Source organism: Scomber scombrus, chromosome 8 (assembly GCF_963691925.1).
Source record: "Scomber scombrus chromosome 8, fScoSco1.1, whole genome shotgun sequence".
Lineage (NCBI taxonomy): Eukaryota > Metazoa > Chordata > Actinopteri > Scombriformes > Scombridae > Scomber > Scomber scombrus.
The window spans coordinates 20,173,839-20,194,573 of NC_084977.1; the positions used below are offsets into that span (position 1 = coordinate 20,173,839).

The window sequence follows — 20,735 nt, forward strand, 5'->3', positions numbered from 1 at the left end:
CAAGATATGGATATGTGCGTCTGAATGAATACAATGTGCTGAAAGAAAGTATATGTGCTCAGCAAACCTAAAGGTTAGATCACATGACGTCACTGGATATCATAGAGGAAACAGCCTTATTGCAAAAGACAGGAAGGCCTGCTCTAATGAGAATGACTGACCCTTCCTCTGGGCAGTGAGTAGTAGTAGTAAATATCCATCCAGTTACTAAAACCTTTCTTCCTCCCTCTAGCTTACATCTGACATTTACACATAGCCAGCTGATCCCTAACTAACTGTCCATTTCAGCAACTCTCAGGACTCATTCAGTTGCAGCACACCATCTACTACACACATATACATATATTGCATACGCTTGATGAACACTAAGTGCAGAGGACCTTTAAAGATCAGCATTTTCCACATGAGATATTCTGGTCTATTTTGAGACAACAGGGAAATATCGACACTTGTGCTGTAATGTTCACTATTGGTGGTATTTTATGTATTGAAAAAGCATTATCCGTAGATGCTATATATGGGTCCTTTAATATAAAGTGTTTCTGTGAGGCTGTGTAAGAACAAAGCTTATATGTTTAAATTAATTAACAATATCAGGCCTTGGTTTCTTACTGTAAATAAGTGTAACTCTCAGATTCTCCCAGTTAATGTTCCAAATGAAATTTAAACATGTGTATGGTCCCCAGTGTCAAAAAATGGCCTGATCCTGGAATGAGCATGTGGTCCTACTTTACCTTATTCCTCCTATACAATGGCCTGGTGTCACCCAATGTGATTAGAGACTGTAGGTCTGTGGTCTACTAAACAAGATTAGTTCTCCTTGTTTTATCTCATCGGCCCACAGAAGATCCAAATCAATATCCTTAAATTGCTCAGTGAAGGGCAGGAGAGGAAAGAGGCCTTTGAGGAATGACAGTGGTCCCTTAGTCTTTGTTAAATTGATCTTTGCTGGAGTTGATCAATTTGCTGTGGGAATTGAGGGCAGATTTGTAACTAAAACTGATAACTGGATGTGTATGTGTGTATTAGCTTGTTTGCGTGTCTCTAGGATAATGTTTTACAGTGTTTGGACAGGCTAAATGAAGGCTGATAGGAAACATCTTGGCAGTGTATTATTAAATGGGGTTGGTTTGCTGCTGGGGTTGCAGATCAGAGACACTGGAAATTAAGCATTACACAGCATTGTTACACTGCAAAACAATTAAAAATTAAAATAAATCATCACTTATAGTTGCTCATTTAATAGCCAATTGTACCAGATATTAATAAATTATAGTTTATTTTAGGGAAAAGAAATCTCTTCGGCATCTCCTTTGTGTCACAACACAAAGCTCGCAATCACATAACTGTTGAACAAGTCACACAGTAAGAAAGACTCATAAAGGAATTCTACTCGAGGGCTCATATTTTTATGATGAGTAGTCCTGACCTGACTATTCTTAGTGGAGGACTCTTAAGTCTCCTCTAGATCATAGCTCTTCTCAACATAAAACACTGCAGTAAGTCTTTGAACACTTTTGTACATTTTGTCTGACTGTGGTGCACTGCATCACTGTGTCTCTTCAAGGGGCCGCTTTAACGTTATGTCTGATTAATTGGATTAGCTCATGGAAAAGCTGCCACCCAAGTGTAAATATTTGGCCATTTGGTTCCTGGGTAGTGGGTGGTGAATACACAAGAAAGCACAGACTAATAGATGGAGCTAAAGATACAGGAGGAAACACAAATTAAAATTGGCAGATCACCAGAGTTCAATGAAGACAATGTTCTGTTACATTAACTTTTCCACATTTAGCTGAGATTGTTACCCAAATTGCAAATTATAGTGATTGATATTATGACACATACAATGACTTGCTTAAATGTGTTCAGCATGTGAATATGAATGAGTGTGAGTGTTGAAAGGGTGATTTTCTGACTGATTGTGCGTGCGATGAGAGGCTTGTATTGGATTTCTGTCTTGTATTGGTCTGTTTTGACCTAGAGAAATAATATTTTTATGCTAATTATGCAGTCTTTGCTGCATTGGACTTACCTTTCATAACATAGCACCAGATATATGATGTAAAACAGCTAGTTAGCGTGGCTAATTACTGTAGGTATCATTGTTCCATAATAAACTGAACCTTGACATAAAAATAAATTAGCTGCAGACCGCGGACAAGCAAAAGCTTACAATAAAGACCTGTGTAGCCATTGACAAATAGTAATTATCATCGGGGGAAAAACCGACTGATCATGGACAGGGAGGTTAGGTTTGGGGAGGGTCATACTTTGTACACCTATTCAACACCACAACCACCTCCCTGTGAGTTTTCTGCTTTGGCACTGATTATTCACATACAGTAGATTGTTTTCAGCTATACAGTCTTATAATGACTTCTACACTCTCTATATTGCTTATTTATGGCTTTGAAACCTGTGTTTTGGAATAAAAGTGCAAACTGACCCACACGCACAAGATGGTTTTGAGTGCTGTAATACCTTGTTTTGCATCTCATAATAATAAGATAAGTTAGTTGCTGGTAAACATAACTCTTAGATGTTATACATTCTGGCCTGAGCGCAGACCCACCCAGCAGGTCTGACTTTTTTCACACCTGTGACGCTCACACTTTCTTTAATTAGTTTGTTGATAAGATTATCAATATTGCATGAAGATTGGCTGATAAGAAAGACACATGGAATGCAACACATGCTACATTTCCTTTTCTTGATATATGTTTTATACATTTATGTAAACATGAGATATGGGGGAAAGTAAATTTTGGCATAATGACATTAGTCATGTGCTATGTTAGCTTTAATACTAAATGCTGAAAATGATTGCATAAACATATTTGCATATTGCAGTGTAGGACTGGTTACTGCGCTGTCTTGTTTCCTTCATACATCAGAAAAGTGACTGATACATGATCTTTCTTAACAGTTCCTTGTGTGAAAAAAGCTGAAGTGCAGGAGAAGTCATGCAACATTCAGCAAAAATTGTGACACTGGAATCTGGTATTAGGCTGAGAGTGACTGACATGTTTTTATGAAACAGCTGACAGTACTGAACATGACCAGCTACATTCTTGCCTAATAAAAAAGTGTCTCACTGCCACTGGTCAAAAAATACTTGGTTACAATAAGCTCCATGAAATGGTTTCCAAAACTTGATTTATATTTGTACTTTCGGCTATTCGGTGATAATGGTGAGTGGAGCATCATATAATGGATGCTAATTCTATTAATTGAACTATATTGTCAGGAAGATGTCTTATTCTGGCTTCTTAAAGGCTAGCAGTCGCTGTGAGAAAACTGGGTCTTGTAACCACGGATAGATGCACTTGTTTCCAGGGCAACAGCCATGAGGGAGTGTTATACTGAAGGTAGAGTTTCAGATGTACAGTACAGAGGAGGATTTGGAGTCCTAGTCCAACCCCATAAATCACTTCCCTTTAAATCCCTTCTTTCTTACTCACCTACAATATTGTGCTTATTTATATATAATGATTTTCCCCCTCAAAATGGAACTCTGGGCTTCTTTTTTGTGATGTTTCTTTCAGATGGTACAGCTCCAGTGGTAGATGTTTTACATTTACTGAGAATAAAAAAATATGAGAATCACTACAAGGTTCAGAGGAACTTTTTTTTGCAATGCAGTCTGGATTTGTCATTTTCAAAACATTACTTAACAGCAGATTCAGACAAAGTCTCTGTAAGGCCGCCAAGCCACCTACTGGTTAACTACTGCATGTCATACACCACTAACCCTGTTTCCTGTCTCTCTGCCACTGTGAAATAAAGCCAAAAATGTAAACATGAAAATACAAACACAAAATGATTCAATAGATAACTTCACCTACTCAAATGCATGTTTACAGGCTTCTCTGTTTTAGTGGACCTGTCAAGTCTTTAGCTTTTGTCTGCAATCAATAAGATCCAGGATATGCTATTTTTCATGCGCTGTCAAGACAAGAAACACAGCTCGTTTTCACATCCATCACTCTATTAATACACATTATATACATGGTCTTGATTTGTCCATTGCTTTTCACTATTGTTTATAAATTAGTGAATGTGGAATGCAGACGTATGTTGTTGCATTTGCTGTTACCAGTCAATAGATGAGAGTATTGACCAAAATACCTCAAATGTATGATCTGCAGTGAAATGAACCATAGTTGAGCATCTGCTGGTAACACCAGCCACCTCAAAGCTACTAATTTTCACCCTCTTAATTCTTTCTTTGTACAGAGTGCCCATCTGGCCATGATCGACACTCTGATGATGGCGTACACAGTGGAGACAGTGAGCGCAGAGAAGGTGATGGCCAGCATTCGCCAGTATTCATCCTGCAACCCTGAGGTAGAAATGCCTTATGATACAGAGGACGCAGTCACCACCTGGATCAACAAGGTTGGTAACGGTATATGTATGTATGCTAATGTAGGCCTGTGTAGAATGTCTTTTTACAAAAATTTAATGACAGCCAAACTTCTTTCCCTGTTCCCTAATTCAGTAGCCTTCGATTCACAAAATGTGACACCAGGATGTTGTGTCCATACTATAGAAAAAAAGTAAACAGGAATCTCTACAGGACTTGCTGTAGAGGACTGTTCTCAAAATATTAAAGCAAAGGTACACAAAAAGAAGCCTTTTTATATGAACATTTTTGTCTAAAAAGGCCATCCTAGAAATCAATATTGTATCTGACATTTTACTTTGTCCCTACAAAGCAGTCATGTGGAAGCAAAGGTCAAGATGATTCAGAGCTGTATCCTTAGATCATACTGTGCTTACGTTTCTTGTTGAAAATAATTTTGTAAATGTACAGGGTAGGTGTCAAGTTCACCTCCTGATACACTTCTTTACACTACTTTTATACAGACTTATAACTACAAGCACATATTGTGAGCTGTTGATGTTGTTTCTAAACCAGCTTAACACCTCTGTTCCTGCCCGAGGATAAGGCTGCTGCAAAGTGAGGACACTATTCATTTCACTCATCTATGTTGGGCTCACACATCTTGAGCTCTTCTATAGTGCAGACATGTCAGTAAAAAATCCATGACCCAAATACCACCAAATCTGTTACATATACACCATTTTGTCTTCAAGCCCTTGGGTTACACCATATGACATGTACAGGTGAACTCACAGCACATGAGAAACATACTCCGGGTCCACTGATGGTCCAGTTTCCTCTATTTCCATTACATTTACAGCCTTTAAACAGATGGTTATTGATACTGAGTATTCTGTGTGGTTAAATGCACAGCCTGTATGTTATGCAACCAATGTGCAAGTAAATAGAGATTCAGGAAATAAGGATCATGAAAATATGGTCAGGTGACATGAAATATTTGTGCTTTATCTTTTTTTTCCTTGGCATAATTTACTAATATGCACATTTTACATGCTGTAGAGTATCACATGGCTAGTATTATTGGCTGTATTTGATGAGACTAGGCATTGAATGTATTTACTCAAACAATTACATAATTAATATGTAGAAAGACCCAAAGAATGGAGACATGTCCAAACTATTGTAAAGGCAGACATACATTATACTGTGTGTCTTATGAAACACTGAGTCACTGCAGGCTTGCAAGGTGGTTGTAAAAAAAAATATGTTTCCTCATTAAAACAAACATTAGCTGTTTTCAGCTCTAATTCCCCAGCTGCAATTGATTTAAAGTTAAAATATGTGCATAGACACTTGTTAAACCAGCAGCCTAATCTACTTCTCTGCTGTTCATCTGCATGCTCAGTATTCTCTAAACATTCATATTGTCACCAGAATATGATTACAAATGCAGCATTTATCAGAATCTCACCATCATTTGACAAAATTAAACAACTTTTTTGGTGCACCTTTCAACCCTAAAGAGTATTGCTGTCATTTACAAAAATCACATGCTAATATTTGATGGGCTTGATGCAATTTATGTGTACTGTGTGTAAGTTTTCACCGGAGCTAAAAGTAAACAAAAGCTCTTTAAAAACTTGCCATAAAATGTATTAATACATTACATATTTTACATGGTACCCTTTGAACCTACATGTGCTGAACATTATGCAATTCTGCTGTTTTATATGATATATTATACGGTAGGTATCAGTCTACAGTACAGGGCGTACATGTGCAGATGGCTTTGGCTCCTTCATACAGTACTACAGGGCCCAGTCTGCTTACATTCTTCTGGAAGGAACACTGGGCAGCTGCCAGCTCTGCGCTTTGCACTCACAAACACACACACACACACACATACACACACTTGCACAGTAACTAACAGGGGGTGCGGTCATGGAGTCCTCCTGGTAGAACATATGGCTCTCTGTTGGAGTCCACTTGCATTCCAAAGATCCAAAATTCACCAGCTTAACAACTGATTCCTGATTTAACTTGATCGATATGAACTTGAGTAGATACACTGTAAGTTGTCCAAATTGCAGGATTTGTGTAGGATTAAATTTGATTTAATTCGACTTGACCTCAGTCGGATTTAATTCAACTTTTATCTGATTGAGGAAGTCAAAAAATCCATTTGAACGTATTTAACCACAGAACTCTATCATGATAGATGATGAATCAAAAAAATAACTTGGCATGCAACACAAAAGCACAATGAAATTATTCTTCAAACTATAACTACTAACAATAAAATTAAAGATCACTGTGGCCACAGTGCAGTCATAAGTAGTGTATCATGAAGCATGTAACCGTATGAACCGTAATTTTTATTTAAATATTGTCCATATGCTAATGTGCTGCTGTGGAAACTGACAATTCAGTCAAATTTGAGGCTGTCATTCTTTGTATGAGAGCAATATGAACTGCAGGTGAAGTATGACTCATAGTTTATCATATTGAATTTTTCTTGATGTTACTGCTGGCTTAGCAAAGTTTGATTTTGTTTGTCCTCCTTTTAGGTAAATGAGTATCTGAAAGATATAGTGGCCCAGGAACAGATGAAGAAGGAGATGCAGACTACTGAGCCTGCTGGAATTCCTCGGGTGAGTGTATCTCCTCTCCTCTCTCTGCATTAGCATTTCACTAACTACACATGAACATGCGACGCCCCTTATTTGATGGACAGTTTCAAACAAGCTAAGTAAAATCCTTACCACAGCATTCTCTCTTTGACTGACAGATATGTGTCCCAGACATCTGTGTCACTTTGATATCTGGAACCAGTTTCCTCAACAAAATTTAAGCCATGAAAATCCAGCTTCCATGGAAGGAAATCTCACTTACACGTCTGAGCTTCAGATGAGGCAAAATCTTGTATTTATTTAAAGAAGGAAAGTTCCTGGCTGCATCCTTAAAATCACAACAAGTTAGCATTAAAATCGTTGCTTTGTCTACCCTGAAGACTTTACAATATCACTCACTTTTGCTTTAGCCAGCAGATCAGTTCTCTCCAGTTTAATTAGGCCAGCAGTCATTAAGTGTGAGGTCACACATGTTCAGGGTCCAGCCCACAGTACAGATCTGTGATATAACTGATCTGCAGTAATTTCAGCAGTATTTCTAATGCCATAAGACAGGCTGTGGCCTTTGTTTGTGTGTGTTTATCCCTCTATGTATTATGTATTGGAGTAACTGGAGTAATCTGTTTATATTTTGTCATTTTTACACTGCATTTTGCAATAAATCATTCACTGATCCACTGAATAATACATTTAAATCTCACAAAATACCACTTTCAAGCCATGTATAACCTTTTATACGTTTCATTCAATCATGTCCTTGTGTATGTACATGTGTGCGCACCTGAATTAGGGCTGCATTATACTGAGAAGAAAATTGTGATATGTTGTTTGGAATAGTTTAAGGGTGATATGAAATAAACTAAATTCTTTAGTATGCCTTTCCATTCTGTTTTATTCTTGATGGGCTGCTCAGACCTACACATGAATGCTGAAAAAAGTACAAATGGAGTTCTAGACCAGTTTCTGTTTAGCAGCAAGTTTGACAATTGCAGCCAAAATCACTTCCAAGTCTTTAAAGAATTTTAGGGCACAAACAGAAAGTACACACAGATGTTTGAGTTAGCCAGGAATGGTACTGTAGCTCATTGATCTATAAAGGTTTATCTAAATCTATATTTAAATATTTTGCACAGCTTTTTGTCCAATGGGTTTTATAGCCCCAGGAAAATATACTAACGAACAACAGATGCTCCCATCTTTATAAAATGTTGATTGTGGAAGTTATATCACAGTTGGAATGAAAATATAAACCATAGCATCTTTGCATGTATGTGTCTTTATGACTTCATTTTGAACTACAAGTCCACCTGCATTGGATATTCTCGCTGTCAGGGTTAGAGTTGGCATGTCAAACACCACCCATCTACCCTGATGCAGCAGAAAAGAGAGGATGATGTCACCACCTCCATCCCCACACTCAGATCTTTTATTACACACCACCAGCAGTTTTTTAAGTGATGAAGGAGAGGGAACTTTGTATGGTTTTGGAATAATGCAATGACTTTTCATAACCAGTTTCAGTGACTCCTGAACATCATGAAACTCATTTAACACGTTAGGTAACAACAGCAGTTCATTTATCTCTCTTTAAAAGACTTGTTATGAATTTCTGTTTTTACACATTGTAACCTTACCATGACCTTGTCCTGTCCTTTACGCCTGTCTCATTTCTCTTTAGACCCTGCCTTGCCTCAACTCCTGGGTCATGCCTCCCCTCTAAGCTTCTTTTCTGTCACAGGTTTTGTCAGGCAGCACAACATCAGTATCAGTCGTATCAGTGATACTGCATCACAGAGATGTTTAAAGACTTAAAAGTCCCTGCCCCATGTGTTTTAGCCTTCAGAGGGTTGAAATGGAACACTGCAGCATTTGTCTGTGTGTGTGCGTTTGTGTGTGTGTGTGTGTGTGTGTGTGTGTGTGTGTGTGTGTGTGTGTGTGTGTGTGTGTGTGTTCCCCATCCCATCCCAGGGCTGTGCATGCAGACTCCACTGACTCCACTGTGTTTGATGCTGATCTGACTGGTCAGTGTGCAGACACAGCACTGCATGCCTCAGCTATCCCTCATAAGCACACAGAACAACACACACGCACACTTCTAACTGGTGAAGTTGCATCAAAAAGAAGTGACATCACATCATTTCATCATTAGATATGATGACAAGAAAACAGTTCCCAAAACTGAATGTCAAGAGATCAGTTATAAGAGAATATTTTTGCAGTGTAGTCACCCTCTAACCAACCCAGTGTCTCACATGTGGAGCTCTGCCTGCTCATGTACATCCACTTGTTTGGCCCCCAAGCTGCAGAGCTGGCCCTTCAATAACATCATTCCTAACCTTGGGGGTGTTCATGCGGATTGGTGTGTGTATGTGTGTATCCTCCTGGTGACAGTCACTCTCTCTCTCGTTGCTTCTGGTTGACATTGTTCAAGTCTGACCTGTGGTGGATGTCACAAAGTTTTAAGTTTAAATTACTTTACTGTTGCAGCTGCTAATAGAACAAATTTCTGCAATGCAATGTAAAAAGCTGTTTGAGAACCGTAACGCAATCATTTGTATTGGACCTTTTTAACAGTCAGGACATTTTTTTACTTTAATTTGTGTCTAATTTGCTGCCTCAGACCGGAGACATTGTGTGACTACCACTTACTGTGTTGGCAGGAGGGCACAGGCAGCTTTTTGGCCATTTGAATTTAACAGTTTGCCTCCAACCTTTTGTCTTTTCCCTTTAAATGTATTATATAATTTTTAAATTGTTGTAGTGCCAAATCTCTTAAAATCGAGTCTCTCTCTTTCTTCTGCCTCTGCAATCAAACTCAAAATATGTATATTTATTCGGTTGCCAAAATGGAAAAAAAGTTGCAGTGTTCTCTATGAGAAATAACAACATATGCTGGTGTTGTGGCTTCTTTAGGACTCCTCTGTGTCAGATGAAATTACTTATTATATTTGTTTATTTCCTTCAGACCAGACAAGGCCAAGTGTGTTTCTATCTGATACAAAACACACTTTTCAGCACCATTCCTCACAGAAACACCAGCTGACTGACCCAAACAGAGTCTAGGAGATTGAGTGTCAATTACAACAATCAATCAGAAAAAGGTGACAGATTTGTTACTGATCACCTAAAGGACAACTGCAAAAAACACTTAAGACTCAAACTAGTTTTTGTCGAAGTCTGGCAGCTCTAACTATTCTCATTCTATCTCTCCATCACTCCCTCCCTCCCATTCTGTCTTTGCAGTATGACTGCAGCGTGAGCCAAACAGGCAGCTTTTGTTTCAGTCTAACACAGACAGACGTGCACCCTCCTAGGACAACAAAATAATGCTCACCAGGGCAACAGTGTTTTTATTTATACCTACTGTACTGTACCCAAGGGTGAGGGTAGTTGGAGGATAAAGGGGGGTGGAGAGGGGGGGTTGCAAAGGCAATGTCAGGACAGAGAAGAGAGAACTAATCCTTTTAAGTTGCAAAAGCTGAGCTGCAGCTCAACGGGCTGCTCAGCCATGTCTGGCTGGTGAGGATGAACTTTGATGAGAAGAGGGGGAGTCGAAGGATGATTGAAGTGGAGATGGGTGGAGTGCATGTGTGTGTAAATGCACATGAGTATAGTGTAGGCATGTGTGTGTCTTCTCATCTATGAGGAGATGGTGACTGAGGGCCTTACCTCTCCCCAGGGGTTTGATCTGTGGTCTTAACAGATTTTAGACTCTGTTTGACCCCGCTTAGCCCGCTTAGCCCGAAGTCTTAGATCATTATTTAAGATGCAGTCAGTCTTCATTTCCTCCATCTTATTCTCAAACTGGGACAGCAGGGTAGGAAGTCATGGATTTATAATACCATGTCATTGAAAGTTCTAGTTAAGCCATGAATATTTGTGGACACGAATGTGTTTCGTTCACGTTTGTCTCGTCAGTGTCCAAGATTCACCTTCAGCTCAGTCATTGTTACTGCCTGCAGATAATAATTAAAAACATTAAAAGATTTTCCATAAGCAGAAACAAAAGTCCTTGAATAAGATCACCAGCACTGCTTCACCACCTCATTCCCACAGTATCTGTTTTAATGAATGCTATAGTTTGACTACACCTTTTCTGATTAGATATTAGTCCTGCAGTGGATAACAACATAGCATACTAGTTTACAGAGAACATATGACTTAAAAATGAAATAAAAAAGCATGAGTGAAGGTGGACGACATGAAAACAAGAAAGGAAAGAACCATCCTTACATGCTGTTCATATAACTGCTATAGTGATGCTTGTTTAACATGTAGAGGTTCCTTTTTAATGTTCACTAAAATCTACTTTTGTATGTATTCTTCAGATTCCATTTTTTTTGTGACAGTCAGAATTTTTGTGACAGCTATTAAAATTGTCATAAATCCGCCTAAGCGTCCCTGCTCCATCTCATGCCATGCCCTTCCCTCCTCCCTCCAACCAAATGTCAAACTTGGCCTCTAAGTCAGCATCGACTTGGCTAGGTCAACACAGTTTTTTAGCCGCTTGGTCTGGTTTGTCCTCCATCTCCCTCTCTGTCTGTAAATACTCTGTGTGATACAACTGAATATCAGTGCTTTATAGCTACTGTTTTTTCAAGTCAAAACATTTTTTTTTTGTGAGGGAACAATGCAGGACAAAGGATAGACAGTCAAGTATACGCACAGAATCACTCAAAATGAATTAGCAATGTCAAAATATACTCAGGGGGGAATCAAATGCACAGAATCTGGAGTGTTTGAGCTTGTAGCATTGTGTATAAGGTCTTGGCATGTGCACTTTCTTTAAACAATTACTGAAGCTTGTAATTAAACATATTGTGTAACAAATAGATAGCTCCAACCTGCTATTACCATAAGTCATGGATCATGTCTGTTGTCCTCTATAATCTGATCTCTTAATGCTGTTTTTATTACATGACATGCAAGCCAAATGTTTTCCCAAGCAAACTCAAGATGGTTTCAAATCTTCAGCAGATCTACATGTTTCTTTCCTGCACTACATCAAGAGAGTCACATTCGTGCCGCCATATACATTTCAAAGGCAGTCCAATCGCTGACAAATAGATCAAACTGATTACGTAGTATGTTGTAGATTAGATTACATCAGTTGTGTCCCTCTAATGGCATCAGACTTTTACTGGTGACTCAAATTACCATTCAGATAGCTGTGAGGTTAATCAAATCAGGAAAATCCAAGAAAGCTACGATTGATCTTTTCATCCTTTCACTGCCTTTAATAGTTATTTTAGAGGGATCGGCACAAAGGGGAGTGCATTTTCACAAGTCACAGCTCGTCTTTGAAGTTGAGCACTTGCCAGCCACTTGGAGTGTCACTTACATTTGGTTCTTTGATGCTCCCAGGTAGTGTGGGAATTAGCTATTAACTGAGGCGAGCCTTTCCTCTTCTGCAGTCAGCTTCAGTCAGTAAAAAGCTGGCAGTTAGGTTACATTATGGAGTGTGATTGTTATTTTGTTAGATTTAGCAACTGTATGTCTCAAGTTGATGCTTTTTTTCTATAGAAAATATGAAATGCACATCAAGGACAATTTGCAAAGATCTGCTGATGGGCACATTATTGGCTATTATTCCAATCAAACCTGCATATTTAAAACTCTAATATACAGTATATACAATATCAGTAAAAACTACACTCACCAGCCTCTTTATTAGGTGTAACTGTGCAATCTAATACAATCCTGTAACAGCTCTGCCATAAATTCTACGTTTACGAAGCTTATACACCCACTACAACTTCAATAATAAACATAAAGTAAAATTATCACCTTTCTGACAATGTCAACAAAAACTAAAACTAGAATTTATGGCAGAACTGTTGAACTGGATTGCATTAGATGGCACAGGTGTTTCTTATCAAGTGGCCAATGGGTGTAAATATCTTGTTACACTTTAATACAATTTAGCAGTTATTCAGGCTTTCTATTTTTAGTGTCACAGCTGTCATGTCCTTCCTTTTATTGCTAATCGCATTACTAACTAATCTCACTAACAGGTATTTCTTTGTTGTTGTTGTTGTTGTTGTTTGTTTGTTTTTTCTTTTGCTGTGCTGCTGCAGTCTCCAACCAAGTGGTACATGAAGCTTGTGCCTGTAAGTCAACTAATCAGTGCTATGCTTTCTCATCTGTGTATCCATAGTGACCGTCTGTCCTGATCACATTTTATCACGTGTGCATCAACCTGTGACTTCACTGTTACATAAACAGAGATTTTCTCTATATTCACAGTTTTAATTAACAAATGAGCTGTCTCCAGGTGATATACTCTACTTGAAAATCATGAAAAATGATTAAAAATGGGTGTAACTCTAATCTTTTTCCATTATGGCGAAGCTGTAGTGCGTGAATGACATTTTGAACTAATTATCCTTCATTATCCGTAGTCTCTACAAACTGCTGTATATACTGAAAGTTCTTTGAATTCCAGGGTTTATAGACAATTGAAATATGTGTATTTAAACTCAAAAACTCTTGACGTACCCTCTTATATTTGTTATCACATCCTTGTTTGTAGAACTAGACACTGTTGGGGAATCACTGAAGAGGTCCCACAGTATAAGCCAAAAAGACAAAATGATTAATTGTATTAGAACTTCACTTGAGAGATGGGTTGTCTCTGTGTGGGAGCACTTCGCAGGAAATGTAGTGCCTGTGCCAGCTCTCATTGTAGACCCTCCTCTGACTGCAATTTTGACACATTTTCATTTAGAGTGATGTCTGTAAATACTCAGAGCATATAGTTGGTAAACTACTCACCCATGTTCTTGAGGACTAATAATTGAGATCACATCACGACATCTGGAAACATAGTCAGTGATAATCACTGCAGTCATGCGCAGCTCTGCTCACTACTATGGCGCTGTTGTTTCCTCTCAGCTGGCTCAGAATTTCTTTTCATCAATTTAAACATTTTACTGCTCCAGAAAGATTTGATTACCTTCATACATGAATAAACCTAATGAAGCCTTGATGTGTTTGGAGCTGCTTCAAAGAAACAATACATGTACAGCTGTTGAAATGGTTTACCCTCACACATAACTGTTGATTTTTTTTAAACCAATGAGACAAGTCTGTCTCAGGGTAGATGTACTGTAGGCAGAGAAATGTTTGTATTTTGGATAATTTATATGAATTCTATGTTGCGCAGGCACGCTACAGGAAGGAGCAGGCCTCAAGCCAGCAGATTCCCTGGATCCCCCCAGTGGACAATCTACTGAAAGACAGCACAGATGGCTCAGCTCTGGGTGCACTGTTGCACTTTTACTGCCCTCAGCTGCTGCCACTGGATGGTAAGAAGCTGGCATTATAGTTGGGGGGGGGGGGGGGGGGGTGTCAAAGGGTAGCTTACAGTTAGAATTTGATAGAAAAATTAGTTATTTGTGTTGTTTGGGGAAGCGTAGCACAAGGTGAGCATAATCTATCTGCAGGAGGTTAAGAGCTAAACCAAAAATGAATGGGCAAAAAAACTTTGCTTAAAATGCAGCATTGGTCATTACAACATATCTCAGCCCACCAGTGCTATAAAGTTTCACTCTTCAGCCCCAAAAGTTAATACCTGAACTCTGACCAGTGTCTTTTTATGACAATCATTTCTAGTCCTCACTCAATTTTTGGTGTGTGTATTTATTCTTTTTAATTTCTTCCTTTGCCCCTGAATAGTTTATTTGTTGGAGCAGATTTGTCACAGAGAAAATATGCAGCATAGTGACATCACCTTGCTGATTAAGTGTGCTGATAATGGGAATACAGTACAAACACTCAGTTATACAACTGAAAACATCATAGGGACACAATATCAATCAGTCATCGTTGTCTACTCTTTAAATGTGTTAACACATAGCTCCACCAACATGTTAATGACATTCAGTCCACTGTCATGATTGGTCAGTCATTTACACACCATTACACTTTAAAAGTACCATCATCACAGTCAAAACAACTGAAGTGGGAGTTTCAACCAGAACTCATTTAATCATCAAATTCACACTGACGTCACACGGACAGCTGATGGCTCCCTCTGTCCTCCCAGATGTCTGTCTGAAGGAGAACATGACGCTGGCTGATCGGCTCTACAACCTGCAGCTCATACAGGACTTCTGCAAAGACAACCTGAACAGCAGCTGTCACTTCAGCTTGGAAGACATGCTCTACGCCTCCTCCACCATCAAGGTACTGCTCAACCACAGCTGCATTTAACACTAAATGAGAATATTTGCCACTAAGTTTGAAAAAATGTGACCCTCACTCTCTCATGAAACCATTTTGGGTTCTTGTAAAGTTTAGTAGGGTACTTGTGCCGACAGGAACCCCTGTTTTGGAGAAAAAAAACAGATAATTTAATTTTAAACAGGCTTTTATGAGAGTGTGCTTTTTGAGAAGCCAGACAGTCTTGAGAAATCGGTCATATAAATACTCAATGATCATTTTAAACAGTATAAACTTTTGTTCTTTCTTAACATAACAATGTGCACGATATTGCAGAAAGCTCTTTGTATTATATTATGATACTGATGACATTTCTTGTGTGTCTGAAAGTGCTCTATTCAAACCAGTGCTCAGCTCTGAAATTACTTTTGCAGCTAGTGTGTTATTGTCATTTCAGTCTCTGAGAATCTAAACTGCTGAAATATCGCTTGTTGAAACTGAGCTTTTAAATATGGCAAGTGTGTGCCAACAGGAAAAGGCTATGCTAATGGCAGTTTGTAGAAAAACCAGCAAAAAACACATGAAAGGTCTGTTAAGCCTTAATTGGCACACTTACAAACAAATCCAAATGTTAAGTTACACTTAAGTTAAGGAGTGTTTCCAAAGACTTCAGGTCTTGTGTTAATTTATTCATGAGTTTTTTTAACAAAACAAATTAGAAAACCAGATGGTGTGGTATCCCGTCAGAAAGGCTAAATGAGACAGGAGAAATGAGCAGCTCTGTAGGCCAGTGGGGTGAGTCATGCTGTGGAAAAACCATTCAGTCCAAAAGTGTCTTAACCAACCACAAGCCCAGAGAGCTGGACTCGCCCTGCTCTCCGAACATGTCGGGACAGGCTTTTTCATTCTTTCCTCACACACACTTTCCTTCTTAATTTCCCTTTGTTTTATTTTCTTTATTACCTTTTCCAGTTCCTTTTCTTACTTTCTCACCCTTACTTTGGTTGTCATTAATTCATTAATAATTTTCTCAATTTCAATTTAGTTTATTTAATCTGTCAGTCTGATTCGTCCTTTTCTGTCATACTTTTCTGACTCTCTGAAACTTGAATTACTCTCTTTCCTGTCTTCTATTTATTGCCACACCACGTCTAATGTCCATGTAATCTCTAATGCCCAACATATATGCATTTGTGTTGCAAGTATACGTGTCATACAAATAGCTTGGACACTGTATGATAAAGTCACTCCATGCCATCATTTTCTTTCTTTTACTGTTTAGAGCATGTGAGATCAGCCAAAGGCCTGATAAGAAAGTAATAAAGCTGACAATATGAAATTACAGCAGGAAGAGATGATGGAAAAATGTGTTAAATGTTGCATTAAAGGTAAATAAATTGTCACACGTATTATAAAACATTACTGCAGCTACAATAAAGACAGAACCTGCTGTTTTTGGTCATATTTTACAGGGGCAAAGCTAATTTTATACATTTTTATATGAATTCTGCTTCATGTTGTCTTATTTGGTCAGAGCCACCTCTGACTTTTAGCTCTTATTTATCCATAGCATTTTACAATCTCATCCTATTCTTCTCTTCGTGTTGTGACAAAGTATTTATGGGAAAAGAGGTCTCAATTTTGAGAAACATGTAATACTTTTTAATTTGGGTGGGCATGTATGACTAATAATATAAAGTATTTCTATAAGAGAACTATATTGGCTCTAAAATATATCTTTCTGGTCGTGTTTTCTTCTTAAGTTCATATATTTTCGTCAGTGCAGACAACTTTTTCATCATGTAGCCACAATAGCTACTGGAGTCCATAATTCCCACAACATCCCAAAACAGCCACTCTCACTATTCAACCACACAAAAGGCAAACTGGCCACCAGAAACACAATGTACTGCTTCTTGTGTGGTGGTTTGATGTAACTGTCCCTCCCTGCTGTCTCTTTCTGTTGGTTCATGGTGTGTCCCCCTCAGTATGTTTTGCCTGAGAGCTATTTATGCATATGCAGTGAAAAAAAAAGGTTGATCTGTCTGGGTGAGTTTGACTTTGCCTGACTGTCACTTCAGCATGTCCTCTGAGGCAGGACAGCACAGACAGAACACAGGTCATTGAAAAGACAAACGTCAGTAGTCTGTCCAAACTTTCAACCACCTTAAACTTAAAATGTGCAGTCGTAGCTATATTTCCTTCTTGCTGCTGAGAGCATTTACACAAACAGAAATCTTAAATACGATGAGCTGAAGAGAATACATGGATTTTTCTGGACACTGATAAGAAGAACTCAGTAATAATAATGGAAATAATTATTCCTAATGCAAATCATATTTTCTCACAGCAAGCAGCCCACAGCTCACACACATCAACAAGCACACCACATAAAAATAATAATAACTGAGCTGTGCATGCCAGACAAAAGCAGTATTTTTGCTGACACCGATTTCATGAGGGATACAAAAAAAAAATACCAGCAGGGAAGAGTTATTGCCTGAGAAGCGTAGTGCAGCCAGAACTGCACATAGAATCACTTAAAAACAGTAACCTTGACCCAGTTTCTAGGCAGGCCCACCCTCAGTAGCTGTACGTTGTAGCCCGTCATACTAATAGAGACCTTATTATAGAGATTGAGCCGAGACATTACAGGGGGAGGGAAGCGTGAGAGGTGTTGATGTGGGAGAAAAATGGAAAAAGGAGAGAAGAAACGAGGAGGAGTGAGAACACCCAAACCAATAGATGTTTGAAACGGGTAAAGAGGAGATAGAAGTGACTGAGAAAGGAGGGGAAAGAGAGAAAGAGGGTCAACATCTTTGAAGAAGCTGATGAGATGTCACGACATGTCTGTCACTGAAACATACACACAGGCTCAAACTATGACTACATTCACACATAGCTAAAAATGTTCTTGTGCTAATCCTTCCATTAGATTTGATTTAGATTGAACCACATGCATAATTTTCACAAATGAACACTGAATATACATCCTTATGTGTTAATTCAAGCTGCAGCTGATGATTATTTTCTTTATCATTTAACTGACAGTAATTTTACCAATTATTTGATAAAACATATTTTCATTAAATCAACATTATCATTTCCCAGAGATTAAGGTAATACCTCATTTCGTCTGACCAAAAATCATTTAAAAAAATCAGTTTACTCTTATATATGACAAGGAAAAGCAATAAATCCTCTCATTTTTGCTTGACAACTGACCGATGATTAATCCATTATCAAAACAGTTGCCAATTAATTACTGCTTTATTAAATAAAAAATGTTCTCATTGTTTTAGCTCTAATATCTGTGTTGCAGAATTGAGTAAGTAAATCATACATCATTCACATGAGATAAAAGCCATCAATTTGAGTGTACAGTAGTTGCTCAGTAGTCCATTATTAAAGGAAGATACAATAAAAAAGAAAGACAAAACCTGCCAAGTTGAGTTTAAATGTGAGGGCTAGACTGTAGCTGCTGTGGGTTAGACACTTTAATAGATATTATCAGTCATCCAAAGAAATCAGATACAGTATGTGCAGAAAATTGGAATAGAGCATGAAGGCAAGGCAAGGCAAGGCAAGGCAAGGCAAGGCAGTTTTATTTATATAGCGCATTTCATACACAGTGGCAACTCAATGTGCTTTACATAAAACAAACATTTAACAGAAAAAATTGGGGAAAAAAACATGGAATTTGAGAAAAAATACAACCCAATCATAGTAAACAAGCCTCAGCGTGAACAAGTCTTCATGCACGCGCGCGCACACACACACACACACTGGTCCGTCTGGCATCTCCATGACAGATTCAAATGTGCTCCTTTGTTGTTGAATATGAAAACTAAACACTGCACTAAACCCAGCAGAGTTAGACAACATTTTGTATGTTTTGTGTAGATGGAATCAGTCCGCATTATGTTCGTGATGTCTCTCTAAGAGACAATAGACTAGCCTTCAGTTCAGAACCCCCACATCTATAGAATACATACAATACCTACAGTTAGTCATTCCTAATGGACACCAGGCTAGTAAATCACACCAGCCCACTCCCATTTACTGCCCCTCATTTAATTAATTCACAACCCATCTAAATTGCCATCTGTGGATCCAAGATGCAGAAATTAAATTCACCAGCTTTGGGTTTTAGCCAGCATTTGCTTCTTCTATACCAGGAGGTTTGTAGCAGCAGACATGCTGAGGTTGCCCTGAGGAAGGCAATTAACACACTTACAATAATTCATAAGCTGCCTCTCCAACATGGCTCTCAGTTAGTAAATCAGTTGTCTACAGTCTGATAATTGGATACCAGCAATAAAGGATGTTTGTTCCTCAGTGATGTTAGAGCTGACAATAACTGGCACAGTATTATACATGAACTAGTTCCAAAAAATGAATGATAGTTTTTATGGTTTATGACTATATTAAACACAAACTGGGATCTAATTTGATAACATTTGATTACATTACATGTGAAACATCAGCCGACATATTTAAAGTGACTTAATGTGAGTGTTGTATTACAATAAACTTCACTTCCTTAAGTCAAATAGAGTTCAAGTCATATTTTTTTTCAGTGTTGTGACACCAATATCAAGTTCTTCACTGCATGTAGAATTTAGTGGCATCTAGCAGAATGGACATGGCAGAAATTGAATATAATATTCATAAATATGGTTTAATTATTGTATAATCCCATGAAAATAAGAATTGCTGTGTTTTTGTTACCTTAAAATGAGTCCTTTGTATACAGATAGCCCAGTACTGACAAATCAAGCACCGGCTCTAAAGAGGACCTTTCATGTTTTTCACAAGTTTTGCTACACACTTGGAAGGAGAGGGTGATGGGATGGGTATTTAGTTGGTTGCAACCTGTAACCTCAACCCTAAATGCCACTAAATTCTACACACTGGTCCTTTAAGTTTTGGTGTCTCATAGCTTGGGACTTTTAGAAATCTGAGTTGATTTTTCAGTTAATCCTTTTTCTGATTTTTTTTTGTCGTTTTAGACATATATGCAACAGCAGTCAAAGGTTTCACAGCGGGCAACACAGGGCAACCTGATAAACTTGGCTTTAAATCAAGAGAGTGGGTTTTCCAGATTGGACTGAGTCTGTCTGGCAGACTGCTAGACTGCTACATCCCTTAATCAACCCTCTGGCCCAATGATTATTGACATTAATGCCCTGTGAATGCTCAGTCTGTGTGTACACCCAGGCCTTGCATCTTGCTGTGCTGGGTAACTTAATTTGTGTGATGTTTGTGTGTATGCATGTAAGTATGTGTCTATGTGACCTACTGTGCGTGCATTTTTAGAACATATGCATGCACGCAACTGTGCTGGTACATTTGAATGTAACACCACTGATGTGTGAGTGTGTGCATGTGTTTTGCAGGACAAGAGGAGGATGGGGGGGGGGGGGGGGGCAGCATTTGTGCCCATCCCTGCAGAGTGGATTAGCTCCTTCACTCCACCTCCCTCAACCCCAAGTGCTGTTCTAGTAATCACCAATCAGGGTCCTGTTTTCATCCTGAGAAAGACACACACTCAAATCTCCAAACAGACAGATCTGGCAACACTGCAGACT

The 20,735-nt window shown here is 38.5% G+C and overlaps 1 protein-coding gene across 1 annotated transcript in view; it reads left to right on the forward strand.

Annotated features, from left to right (window-relative positions):
• Positions 1 to 20,735, forward strand: part of camsap2a (calmodulin regulated spectrin-associated protein family, member 2a) — a 46,694-nt gene that overhangs the window by 14,031 nt on the left and 11,928 nt on the right. Inside the window, exons 3-7 of the mRNA XM_062424020.1 lie at positions 4,240 to 4,401; positions 6,919 to 7,002; positions 13,059 to 13,091; positions 14,147 to 14,288; positions 15,029 to 15,168. Of these exons, the coding sequence (XP_062280004.1) occupies positions 4,240 to 4,401; positions 6,919 to 7,002; positions 13,059 to 13,091; positions 14,147 to 14,288; positions 15,029 to 15,168 (561 nt within the window). The remainder of the gene's footprint in view (positions 1 to 4,239; positions 4,402 to 6,918; positions 7,003 to 13,058; positions 13,092 to 14,146; positions 14,289 to 15,028; positions 15,169 to 20,735) is intronic.